We start from the raw sequence: 14302 nt of genomic DNA on the forward strand, positions 1-14302 counted from the left end.
CTGGCAAAGGACTACTGAATCAAAACAACAACTGCAGCAGCTTTGCAAATAGCCAACAGATGGCCCTGAATGCGTGAAACTGTGTTCAGACCCACTAATATTTAAATATAAGCCAACCGCCCTTACTTTATGAATATGCCTCTTAGTGATTAGAACATCCATACCATGTGTTTTGGATAGGTTACAAAATGAATGTGATTTCTTTGGTTAAGAAATAAACTTCAGTACCCTTTTTTGTTGGAGAGAAATATTTTTCCCATGCAATTCAGTTGCATGGGAAATATATTGGTTAAGGGCAAAATACATATTCAACAATGAATTAATGTTGAAAAACTAACATCTTTATTTATTTTAAACAATCTCAAGTCAATCTCTTATCATAAAAAGTTCATAAGATTTAATTCAATCAGCCTTACTTATTTTCATTCTGTTACTTAGAATTAAACCTAAACTCTAACACTAGTTTATCAGCAATACAATTATAGTAATTTATAACTGTTAAATTAATCTAACCTAACCACTCCTATTGACAATTTTTGTATACATTAGCCTGTTATTTTCACAGCCTAACAAATGCATTAATGGCATTTGGAATTAGTGAGCCATACCTAAAGATTAGAAATATCAAGATGTTTATATTCAGGATAAATAAAAAGAAGAGACATATTTTGACATACACAGCTTCACCAAAATTCAGTGCATTCCTCTTATTCTAAGATTCTCCCATCATATCAAACAATATTTTAAGCTTCTCTAAATTGAAAGCCGTATTAAAATCATTAAATATTTTAATCAATATCTGAAGTAACTTTTCTATAAAAATTATTAGTATAAGTATTATTAGTTGATAGTAGACAATAGAATAGTCTGCAGTTATTAATTCCTTTTGCCTAGAGGTTTAAAAGGTAAAATTTTTAAACAAGATTCACTTTGCAATTAGACAAATTATTATTTCTCTGTGAATATAGTTTTTTAAGAGTAGGTTTCACAGTAATGATGAGATTTGATCCCAGCCCTAACAGTATACATACTGGCAACTTGGAGGAGGTTGTGGCTGACTGAGAGCTGGCAACCATTTTTTTTTTTTTTACATTCTTCACATAGTTTTCTTTCAAATGATGTTTAATTCACTTAAAAAAATATAGTTGCAATTAATTAAAAGAAAATAATTGAAATATATTTAATTAAAGGTAATTGCGGCTAATTTTTTCTAGGCAGCCCGGCAGTAATGTATTAAATTATTATTAATCATTCATTTAAATTGAGTTTCAATGAAAAAAGAGGTAACTGTAGAAATCAGCTGCCTTAGACTAGAAGTTTTTAGTGTTATTCTCTTTTTTTGCTGAGAATTGTATTATTAAATTAAAATTTTAATCAGTATTAATGAAAGCTAATTAATTTTTTTTTTTAAATTAATTAATAATAGATCTTTTAGCTTCATGGTTCCACAAACTTAGAATATCTTATGGGGTAGATTCTGGTTATTGAAGAGTGTGAAGTAAGGATAAAATTACCAATGGCCAAAGACACATTAATGTATAATTTCTATTAAAAAAAATTTAAACGATGCTAGCAAAGTTAATCAATGACTATAGTAATCAATAAAGCTTAAATATTATGTTAAAGAAAGTAAAAAGTCATATTTTTTAAGTAAACAGATTTTGCATCCCTTACAATCTAATTATTTACCTTGCCTGCAATATGTTTGAAAGATCTTGATGGTTGGGAAGTAACAATGAAATGCAGACAGGAGTTACCATTTATTTTCAGAAATATATACTGCATGTTCGTATCAGGGAGTTGTTTCATACAGTTGTATAAACTTGACTTTTACAGCAGATTCTCTTTAATCCTCTGAAATATCTATCTTAGTGATGTGTTGTATTTATTTATTTTATTATATGCCCCTACTGAGTGGAAGTAATGTACATAATGCATTGTTTCTTGACAGAAATAATAATTACACTCTTTAGTTGTTTTACACTATCTATCCTATTTTTTTCTTGTAGCTGTTACTCATATAAAACATCTGAAGTATAAGAGATAGTAATCAGACTTTTCATTCTCTAAGATTAATGAAGCTCACAATTTAACCAGTCCCTTTTCAGCAGAGTGAAAGTGAAAGTTGCGAATTGTAGAGCAGAACATCTCCACATTTCAGTGGGTTTGAGCCAAACATAATTGTTTGGCTCAATGAATAAGTTACTTCACTCTTCATGTTTATTAGTAAGCCTGGCATTGGATCTTGTCATGTTAAGAATGACTAAACCATTTTTGGGAGTGACTTAATTTGTATTTCTTTTTTTTTTGTCTTCAGTCATTTGACTGGTTTGATGCAGCTCTCCAAGATTCCCTATCTAGTGCTAGTCGTTTCATTTCAGTATACCCTTACATCCTACATCCCTAACAATTTGTTTTACATATTCCAAATGTGGCCTGCCTACACAATTTTTTCCTTCTACCTGTCCTTCCAATATCAAAGCGACTACTCCAGGATGCCTTAGTATGTGGCCCATAAGTCTGTCTCTTCTTTTAACTATATTTTCCAAATGCTTCTTTCTTCATCTATTTGCCGCAATACCTCTTCATTTGTCACTTTATCCACCCATCTGATTTTTAACATTCTCCTATAGCACCACATTTCAAAAGCGTCTAATCTTTTCTTCTCAGATACTCCGATTGTCCAAGTTTCACTTCCATATAAAGCGACACTCCAAACATACACTTTCAAAAATCTTTTCCTGATATTTAAATTAATTTTTGATGTAAATTATGTTTCTTTTTTTTTTCGTTTAGCTTGCCCTATTTGGCATTTTATATCGCTCCTGCTTCGTCCATCTTTAGTAATTCTACTTCCCAAATAACAAAATTCTTCTACCTCCATAATCTTTTCTCCTCCTATTTTCACATTCAGCGGTCCATCTTTGTTATTTCTACTACATTTCATTACTTTTGTTTTGTTCTTGTTTCTTCTAAATCCTTTTTACTCTCGGCTAGAATTACTATATCATCAGCAAATCGTAGCATCTTTATCTTTTCACCTTGTACTGTTACTCCGAATCTAAATTGTTCTTTAACATCATTAACTGCTAGTTCCATGTAAAGATTAAAAAGTAATGGAGATAGGGAACATCCTTGTCGGACTCCCTTTCTTATTACGGCTTCTTTCTTATGTTCTTCAATTGTTACTGTTGCTGTTTGGTTCCTGTACATGTTAGCAATTGTTCTTCTATCTCTGTATTTGAACCCTAATTTTTTTAAAATGCTGAACATTTTATTCCAGTCTACGTTATCGAATGCCTTTTCTAGGTCTATAAACGCCAAGTATGTTGGTTTGTTTTTCTTTAATCTTCTTTCTACTATTAATCTGAGGCCTAAAATTGCTTCCCCTGTCCCTATACTTTTACTGAAACCAAATTGGTCTTCTCCTAACACTTCTTCCACTCTCCTCTCAATTCTTCTGTATAGAATTCTAGTTAAGATTTTTGATGCATGACTAGTTAAACTAATTGTTCTGTATTCTTCACATTTATCTGCCCCTGCTTTCTTTGGTATCATTACTATAACACTTTTTTTGAAGTCTGACGGAAATTCCCCTTTTTCATAAATATTACACACCAGTTTGTATAAACTATCAATCGCTTCCTCACCTGCACTGCGCAGTAATTCTACAGGTATTCCGTCTATTCCAGGAGCCTTTCTGCCATTTAAATCTTTTAATGCTCTCTTAAATTCAGATCTCAGTATTGTTTCTCCCATTTCATCCTCCTCAACTTCCTCTTCTTCCTCTATAACACCATTTTCTAATTCATTTCCTCTGTATAACTGTTCAATATGTTCCGCCCATCTATCGACTTTACCCTTCATATTATATATTGGTGTACCATCTTTGTTTAATACATTATTAGATTTTAATTTATGTACCCCAAAATTTTCCTTAACTTTCCTGTATGCTCCGTCTATTTTACCAATGTTCATTTCTCTTTCCACTTCTGAACACTTTTCTTTAATCCACTCTTCTTTCGCCAGTTTGCACTTCCTGTTTATAGCATTTCTTAATTGCCGATAGTTCCTTTTACTTTCTTCATCATTAGAATTCTTATATTTTCTATGTTCATCCATCAGCTGGATGAACATAGAAAATATATCCATCAGCTGCAATATATCGTCTGAAACCCAAGGTTTTCTACCAGTTCTCTTTATTCCGCCTAAGTTTGCTTCTGCTGATTTAAGAATTTCCTTTTTAACATTCTCCTTCTACATTTTCTACCTTATCTTTTTTACTCAGACCTCTTGCGATGTCCTCCTCAAAAATCTTCTTTACCTCCTCTTCCTTGAGCTTCTCTAAATTCCACCGATTCATCTGACACCTTTTCTTCAGGTTTTTAAACCCCAATCTACATTTCATTATCACCAAATTATGGTCGCTATCAATGTCTGCTCCAGGGTAAGTTTTGCAGTCAACGAGTTGATTTCTAAATCTTTGCTTAACCATGATATAATCTATCTGATACCTTGCAGTATCGCCTGGCTTTTTCCAAGTGTATATTCTTCTATTATGATTTTTAAATTGGCAATTACTAAATTATACTTCGTGCAAAACTCTATAAGTCGGTCCCCTCTTTCATTCCTTTTGCCCAGCCCGTATTCACCCACTATATTTCCTTCCTTGGCGCCTCCATCATTACTATATGAAAATGCAGAGAGCCACATTTTCTTGGAAAAAAAGCAGCTGTAGTCTTCCATTGCTTTCAGCTGCACAGTACTCAAAGGACTGAGTGATGTTGATATGGCCGTTTAAGTCATTGTGACTCACGCCCCTAACAACCACTGAAAGAGCTGCTGCCCTCTTTCAGGAATCATTCCTTAGTCTGGCTCTCAACAGATAGCTCTCCGATATGGTTGCACCTTCGGTCCAGCTATTCTGTATCCCTGAGCACTCAAGCCCCCTCACCAACGGCAAGGTCTCATGATTCATAGAGGAGGTTGTATTTCATAACTGTAATATTTTAGGTTATGACACTAATCATACATATGTTGTTAAAAAAAAGTAAATATTTAATTGTTTTAGAGCTCCTAAGTCACGAGAAATGGATAATGCAATTAATAATGCTAGGAATTTTATAAGAAATAATAAAGGTCGATTACCTGAAGTTCCTCTTCATCTTAGAAATGCACCTACAAGATTAATGAAAGATTTAGGTATGTTTACAATACTGTAGAGTGTAAAATTATAATATTTATTTTGACTTTTTATGTTTCCTCTAGTATTTATTTTATTAAACACTAACAACTTTTACCATTTTCATTACAGCTTCCATTGTTAAATTGGCTGACCATTCCCATTTTTGTGAAATTAAAAACAATCAAAATTGTTTAGTTAATGCTTGTTACATGAATTAGGGAATAATTTTTGTTTTAAGATAATTACTGTTATAATTATGATAACAGTTGTATGGTATCAAAATAGTAATTGTTTTCAATCATCTTTGGAATCATCTTCATTGTTTTACTGATAGTCACTCATTTTAGAGAAATGAGAGTCTGGTTAAGTTTGGCCAACCTATAGTTTTAAATGATAAATTCTTAGAAAATTGTCATGGTTGTTTAGAATGTTCACACAAAAGGTATCGGAACTTCCTGGAAAACCTTCAAACACACTTACTAGGCTAAAGCATAAGACAAAACACTTCTTAGCAAAGTTTAACATCAACACACTTACACAGACTGGCCTGCTAAAACAACTGACTGACAAGCTAGATGTGAAAAATATACAAATAACAGCACTACAAGAAACTCAATTTAGGGACAAACTTCATATGGATACATGAAATGACAGGATTTACAAAGGAAAACCAGCCATCATAAACAACGGTGGAGTAGCCATTTTAAGAACAGCGTTTGCAGTAAGAAAAAACATCACAGGAAGCATAATTAATTTTTCATCTGTATCAGAAAGAATTTCAACACTATCCTTCAGGTCAGTAAATAAAAAATATACCTCATAAATGGCTAAATGGACACCATCTAATGAATAAGAATAATAGAGCTAACCCAGATTTAATAGAAGCATTTTTGGAACATACCAACCCCATAGAAGAAGACATCCGCCTAGTGATGTTCCGGTCACCCACCCCCCCCATTCCTTGCCATGTTGGACTGTAATGAGAGTCGTCTATCATCCTCTGACTTTTTACATCTCTTAGTAATAAGCCTGGCCTCGTTGGGATGTCACCGATGCAAATGCCTCGGTAGACATTTGCAACAGTGATTTAATAATTCAGCTTATTGCCTTCGCTGTAGGCCTCGTCCGGACATCTTGAATGTCCTACATTGTCTCCGTCTGAATTAGCTAACCGAGCTCGCAGAAGCACAAAGCCTGCACCTAGTTCTACTTGTTATGAGCCAATTTCGTGAATGTCTCGTAATTCGAGGCAAAATAACACAACATACCACCAGACATGCTGATCGCAACAACAAAATTTTGTCCTAGTTCCCTTAGTGAAACTTAGCTTGCATTTAAATAAACCCCTGACTTAGGTTAATTACGTATTCTGGTCTGGTCTACCAGAGAGAGGCGGATTCCCACTGAGCCTACTCCCACTGAGCTCCATGTAGCTACACCTCACAGCTGCATGGTGTCCCATGCCCTTCGGCAGTGCAGTCACATCCCGCCGACAGTGTCGTTTGCTCCTTCTACAATGCCCTCGTCAAAACGCCACTACACCTCACGGCTGCATTGCATCCCATACCCATCGGCAGTGCAGTCGCCGTTTCACCAACAGCTTCAACAATCATTGACACCTCTTATCTAACTAACTGTAGCTCTACAGCTGCCAAAGCGCCTTCCTTCGGTCAATCAAACTGTCCAGGTGGACCCTAGCCACCTGGTTTCCTACTCTATTAAATTCCCTTGGCTGCCTTATGTTGGGCGAGGAATCTAAGGAAGCCAGCCACAGTTGTCCAGTTGATCTCCAGCGGGTCCTCCAGTTGACCCGCAGATCAAAGAAGGAGTTCACTCTCTCAAGTTCCCTAATAACTCTGGTACGCTCAGCCTCATACCTTGGACAGACGTACAGGACATGGTTCACCGTGTCATCGACCCTACATTCCGGGCACAAGCCAGAGTCAACCAACCTAAACCTAGCCAAACTATCCCTAAAAGCACCATGTCCCGAAAAAAATTGTATAATATGCCAATTGGCGGAAACCCAGCTAATAGCACGCAACTCCCTAACATATGGAAAAATACCATGCGTATATCGACCAGTAGAAGAATCGTTCCACCTAGCTTGCCAAGATTCAAAACCTTGGTCTTCAATTTCTTGCATATGCCCTGACGTTAGAAAGCCTTCCTTCTTTGAGATATACCGCTGACTACGCTCCGTAGCCAAAATATTCAGGGGTTTCATGCCAGCAATCACAGTGACTGCCTCTCGCGAAATAGTCCTCTAGCCACCGACAACAGCTAACAAAAGAAGATGCTGGGCTCGTAAAAGAATGTCCCTCAAATATTGGAATTGTAAATACGCTGCGCCCATCTGGGCTCATCGTACAACATTATGGTCATGGCCTCGCAGAACCTTTGTAAAGAATACGCATGGTGCGGTAATTCAACCCCCAATTGAGATGGATGACTCTACGGACACCGAAGAAAGCATCGATGACCTTCTTCGCTACAAACTGGAGGTGCTCCTTGAAGAGAAGCCTCTCATCAAGGATAACACTCAGATACTTCTGAACAGTGTCATACCTAATCGGAAGGCCGTCCATCATAACTCGTGGGTGGCGATTTGCAGCCCTTCAAGAACATCATAGTGGTTTTTTCCACACTGAAAACCATCTTATGCTGAAGACTCCACAACCTTAGCATCTTACATGCTTCCATTGCTCTGAGCTCGATCTCGACACGCGATTTGCCCTCGACTAGCAGCAGCCCATCGTCAGCATAAGCCACGATGCGACTGGGCATCCGCAATCGCATGAGAGAATTGAACTCAATGACCCAAACGAGTGGACCTCTAACACTGCCCTGTGGACAACCTTTAGACAGGGTCTTTTCTACCTCCGAACTGCCGTCATGAAGTATGACAGTTCTGTCGTTGAAGTAGCTTGAGAGAGTTCTAATCTCGTTTAGCATGCAACCACGCTGCTGCAGTTGAAACAGGGCTGAGGGCCATCACAAGTTGTTGAACGCCCCGTATATATCCAAGAAAACACTGAGTATATACTTGCACTCGCTGGCTGAAGCCAAATCCATAACCCTAAGAAGCGCATCCTTTGTGCCGTTGCCAGGGTGAAAACCATACTGGTCGTCCATCAGCATGTGATTAGAAGTCAGCCTGCTGTTGATACGGAGGTATAAAACCTCTTCTCGAAAACCTTACCCACTACAGGCAAGAACGTCTGAGGATGGTAGAGGAGCTGACAGTGGGATCCTTGTCGCCACCCTTGAGGAGCAATTTCAAAATACCACATTTCCAACATGCTAGGAAGTGCCCAGCAGACAGCAACCTATTGAAAACCCTAGTCAATTGACCAAGAATCATAGGCAGGGTGCGAACAAGGAGTTCCACTGTGATACCATCATATCCACGAGCTTTATTCCTAGCTAGGCTACAAATTAATTGGCGGACTTCCACCTCAGTAATTTCTGATGACACAGTCTCAGAGCAAAAACCACATTTTTGGATCAATTAGAAGACATTACATCTGAAATTCCACAACATCAAATCAAAATTTTACTCATCATTCACTAAAGGCTACTCCTTGTTGATTTAGCCACGTCACTCTCATCTCCGCCTCTCTCTTCAAGACATTATATGAACCAAGACTCATCTCTTCTTTAAAATTATTGATGGCAGTTGCTCTCTGTCTACCTCTAGGTTTTTACCCAAAACTTTGCCCTCAAATATATTTGTTAAGAACTAGTCATGTCGTATTACATGTCCTATCAATTTAAAATTTTACTTGGCGATTTTAATGCCCAAGTAGGAAAAGAAAAGAAATTCAGGAACATAGTGGGAGACTATCCAGTGGACAGAAGAACAAACAAAAACAGGGAAAGACTCATCACCTTCCACGAAATCTTTAATCTTAAAGTGATGACACTGCACTATAAAAATATGCTCAAGAAGAAGACATGGTCGCATCTAATACAAAAATAGGAGAATTTCAAATAGACTATATCGCTATAATTAGGAAAAATCAAAAATAAATAATGAACAACAAAGTTAAAAAAGGACTAAACTTAGATTCAGATCACTATTTAACAGTAATTAAAGTAAAATTTCAACCCAAATCCAAACCACTTAAAAAACCCCAGAATAAATAGAGAAGTCCTCAGCTAAAAAAAAGAAGATCCAAGACAATTTAAAAAAAACAACAGAAGGAATTGCAGAATCTAAAAGAAAGCCCCAAGCACAGATGGTGGAACAATAAATGCAACGAAGCACTAAATAAAAGGGCAGAAGCATGGAAATATGGAACTCCCATAAAATGAAAGAAAAGTGGAACAATGAAAAGACATGGCGAGAACCATAAGAAGAATCAAAAGGCAGCATGACTTTGCTAAATTGGAAAAGATGGAAGCAGTACAACACTAAGAACTTCTACAAGACATTTAAAGAAGAGCTCCAAGGATACCAACCAGCCAGACTTATGTATTAAAAAGGATATCAGTGAAATAGCCTTAAATAATAAAGAAAATTGCAATAATGTAGCTAAATATTTTCAAAATCTATTAAACTGTGAAACCCCTAAAGAATTATTAAATTTCTGAACTAATAACAAACCCAAGCCAGACTCTGCAGAACACCCCATAGAACGGATCATTAAGACACTGAAAAACAGTAAAGCACTTGCAGAAGATGAAATAATGGTGGAAATTTGAAATGGGAAGAATGGAAAATAGTAAAGAAGACGTAACAAATCTATGAAGAAATTTTAAAAACTCAAAAGATTCTGGAAGAATAGAAAAGCACCTACATATTCTCTTTGCACAAGAAAGGAGACAAAACAGACAGCAATAATTATAGGGGAATCTCCCTCCTACCAGTAGCATATAAAATTTTATCAATGGCCCTCCAATATAGAATCAACAAACAAATGGGTCATCTAATTGGTGAGGATTTAGGAAGGGCAGATCATGTGCTAAACAAATTTTCACCCTTAAGAGCATTATTACGCTTAGAGTTATAACCAGCAAAAATACAGTAGTAACATTGATTGACTTTAAGAAGGCGTGATTCCATAGATAGACCAACATTATTTAAAATTTTAGAAGAATTTGGCATTGACAGGAAGACAACCCACAAAATTATGGAACACGCTTTAACATGTATAACCTCCAAAGTTAAATTCATGGGCAAAATTTTTGAAGCCTTAAGCATCAAGACAGGAGCTAGGCAAGGGGTGAACTATCACCAATACTTTTTAACATTGTACTGTAAAAAAATCATCAGGGAATGGCAGAAACTACTAGAAAAAGAGAATATCGAAGAAATACGACTGGGACTGAAAAAAAAAATAACCTAACAGAAGACTGCCTGGCTTTTGCAGATGACATAGCGCTTCTGACGTCAAACATAGATGACTCATGGATAATGATTGAAAAACTACAGGAAGCAGCATAAAAAACTAGACTACATCTCATTAAAAAAAAAAAACATATATGGAAGGGAAACACAAGAATAAAAAATATCTAGAAACAAGATACGGCAAGATCAATAGGGTCAACAGCTTCCAAGTATCTTGGAGAATGGATTCAACCAAATGGTCTAGATAAAACGGCAATACAAACACAGATTAAGAAAATGGAAAAGCCTTTGGAATAACGAAGTACAGTACAACAAAAAAAGCATATCCATACAAGCAAAGATAAGACATTACAATACTGTCAAGCCAGAAGGATTATATACCGTAGAATGTTTATCCATGAACAGAAAAGGGGATATCAAAAAGCAGGAATGATGAATACTATGGAAAATTTTAGGACCAGGAAAAAACAAAGAAGAAGGCTGGCAACTATGGAGCAATGAGGAACTTTACAAGAAAACAGAAACTTTAATAACGATGGCAAGAAAACAAAGAGCTAAATTTTATGGGCACCAAAAGATGATAGACACAAACAGACTGGCGAAATTGATTTTTGATCATCTTATGAAACTCGGAAACACAACAAATTGGGTAAAGGAAATCAGAAGTGATCTGGGGGAAAAGGGCATCCTGGAAGAACAGATAGCTACCAGAGATGCTTTCAGGAAAAATTTAGATAATTGGAAGCAATTTAAAAAGCAAAAACAGGTACATAGGACTGATTTAAAGTGGACTGATGGACAGAAGAATACTAGTAGTAAGCGAATGAAGAAAATCTGGGAAGTAAGAAAGGTAAAACTCATCAAGCCAAGTTTCATCGCGGTCCAAAGAAGATCTTAATGCTTCAAAAAAAAATATATATGTGTATATTAATTTTTCAAATGCATTGTCCTGTGTGTCAAATTATTATTAATTATTTTTACTTTACAAATCACCAGATACACACATAAAGTAAAATTGATTTCACCTTCAAGTCAAGTGTTAAAAAACCTTTCTCACTCAATAAGGCCTTTTCAGATCCATCATCAGTTGTTAAGATACTAACTGATGATGGATCTTGTAGATTCTAAAAGGTCTTATTGTGAATGAGAAAGGATTTTTAACACTTGACTTTGAAGGTGAGATCAGTCTTACTTTATATATGTGTATATCTGGTGGTTTGTAAACTATAAATAATATATATATATATATACATATACATATATCATACATACAGAATGTTCCAGGATGTATTCGCTGAACTTCAGGAACTGATTCAGGACACCAAAATGAGCAAAAACGTTTTTATAAGCATAAGTTCTATTTTGCTTTGTTTTCCTTCTGGACACCATTTTGTGATATTCAATAAAAAGATTATTTCTCAGGATCCCGTAAACTTACTTTAATTAAATTTGGCAAATGTAAGACTAGTGTCTTGTTCTACAAAATAAAGAATTTTTTTGAAAATACCACCTTCAAAATTTATTAAGCATTTTATTTTAAACCAAATTACACCTCATTTGTAAAAATCTTTTGACAAACAATCGAGTTATTGTCGACAACTTACTCGTAGTATGTACGTTTGCACACCGGAATGCAAGCTAATAATTTGTTGCCAGTTTTTATTTCCTCCACTAATGTTATAAAAATTATAAATAATAATAGTAAATTAATGAAAATAAATTAACAATAATAAGAATTATCACCTTTTTGCTCATTTTGGTGTCCTGAATCAGTTCCAGAAGTTTGGCGAATATGTCCTGGAACACTCCGTGTGTATATATATATATATATATATATACAACTATAAAACTATATATATATATATATATATATATATATATATATAGTTGTATGTATAGGTGGTTTTTTTTTGTGACCCATTGGTATGATTATACAATAATTAATTAAAATATAAAACCTACTTACCAACAAATCTTTTTATGTGTTCAAGTGCTTTCAAAAACGAATTCCATCTTCAGGAATTTAAGATTTTTTGCATTATTCTTAAAAAAAAATAAAACTTTGTCGTCATAAGTATAATTTTTATGTAAACTGTGTAAAATATATAACAGTGGTCGTCATGTGTTTAAAATTGTGTCGACTTTACATCTTGACCATTATGAATAATGGTGGAGATATTCATAATGATAGGATGTTAAGTCGACATGATTTTAAACACATGACGACCACTGTTACATATTTTACTCACTTTACATAACAATTCTAGTTATGATGACAAAGTGTTAGTTTTTTTTTTTAATAATATAAAAAAATGTTAAGTCCCTGAAGATGGAATTCATTTCCGAAAGCACTTGAACACATAAAAAGATTTGTTGGTAAGTAGATTTTAATATTTTAATTAATTATTGTAAAATGAAACACTGTATATATATATATATATATATTAATTGAGAAAACATAGCACAGATTAATTATACTGTTTGACAGCATACTAAATAGTTTTCATAACTAATATAAAGTGAGTACCATTAACAGCAGTTTCATCTTCAACACCACTGAGGGAAGAATAATTATAGTTGAAGAAATCTTCAGCAGCATGTTTTCAGAAACAATTAATATCATCAAAGAATTGGAGCCAACATTTTTTTAGTATTTAAATATGTACTCTGAAAAATAAACCTTCAAAATTATAATTACACATTCACTCAAAAAGGATTGTATTAACTTTTTAATGTTTCTATGTACAAACTCTAAACTTATTTTTCCTCCACTCTCCTGATCACCATAGTGAAGTGGTAGCATATTGGCGTTTCATCTGGAGGTCCTGGTTTGAATCCTGGTCAGGCATGACATTTTTCATGTGCTACAAAATTCGCATTTTCATGTTCCCACACACAAGCTTCAAGCTTATATTTTGATGAATTAATTCAACTAAAAAAAAACCTGTTACCAGAGTTGAAGCAGTTTCCAACCCTTATTGAAGAGGCACATCTTTTGTATTTGTTTAGATTTAGATTCTTCTTATACTGACAATCCAAAGCCCTTATTTCAGGCATTTTTTTTTCTTATGATACATTAAAAGCAGTGTATTCTTCTGGCTTGACATATTATTCTAGAATGATTTTTTTTTTTTTACTTTTTTATATAAAATTAAATAAATAAGAAAAAATAAAGTCATCATGAATCTTATCATAATTAACCTAACCACATCCAGTAAAAACAAGTTAAAAGAAATATTGCTGGTAATTTTTTTTGTTGTTAAACAAATACTATTATTAATTTTTTTTCAGATTATGGTAAAGGTTATAATATGAAACACAAATCTGAATCAAATCTAAATTATATGCCTGAAGGTATGGAGAACGTATCATTTTTTGGTAACTAATTGAGGTAATATGATCACTGGAAATATATAATATTAATCTACAATTTTTGTTACATTGCTTTATTTTATTAAACATATAAGTTCACATTAAAATCCTGTTATTTTTTAAATAAATGGTTTCATATTTTGTTTCTTTGTGTTTATTATTCGTCTTTGCTTTTTAATGGTAGTTATCATTTGCATCATCATTGTCTCACCCTTTTCCATGTTCCCTAAATCTGGTCATCTGCAGTTCTTCATTTATTTTATCCATAAGTTATTTTTTTCCTTTTTGATCTTAAAACTTCCTTAAATTTGTTATCTAACAATAATTTTGTTCTTGACAGTCAGATGAAAATTTTATGAAATGATTAATGTTAAACCTAGCAAAATTTAAAT

At 34.3% G+C, this 14302-nt stretch overlaps 1 protein-coding gene across 2 annotated transcripts in view; it reads left to right on the forward strand.

The window, feature by feature from the left end:
* The window catches only part of LOC142319386 (ATPase WRNIP1-like), a 56162-nt gene extending 42107 nt beyond the window's left edge, over nucleotides 1-14055 (forward strand). Inside the window, exons 8-9 of one of the 2 annotated variants that reach the window (XM_075356616.1) lie at nucleotides 5072-5202; nucleotides 13830-14055. In XM_075356616.1, the coding sequence (XP_075212731.1) occupies nucleotides 5072-5202; nucleotides 13830-13924 (226 nt within the window). In that variant the 3' untranslated portion in view covers nucleotides 13925-14055. The remainder of the gene's footprint in view (nucleotides 1-5071; nucleotides 5203-13829) is intronic. The other variant, XM_075356617.1, reaches the window with a different exon arrangement.
* Nucleotides 14056-14302: the final 247 nt, after the last annotated feature.

The sequence above is a fragment of the Lycorma delicatula genome, chromosome 2, assembly GCF_047948215.1.
Source record: "Lycorma delicatula isolate Av1 chromosome 2, ASM4794821v1, whole genome shotgun sequence".
Classification (NCBI taxonomy): Eukaryota; Metazoa; Arthropoda; class Insecta; order Hemiptera; family Fulgoridae; genus Lycorma; species Lycorma delicatula.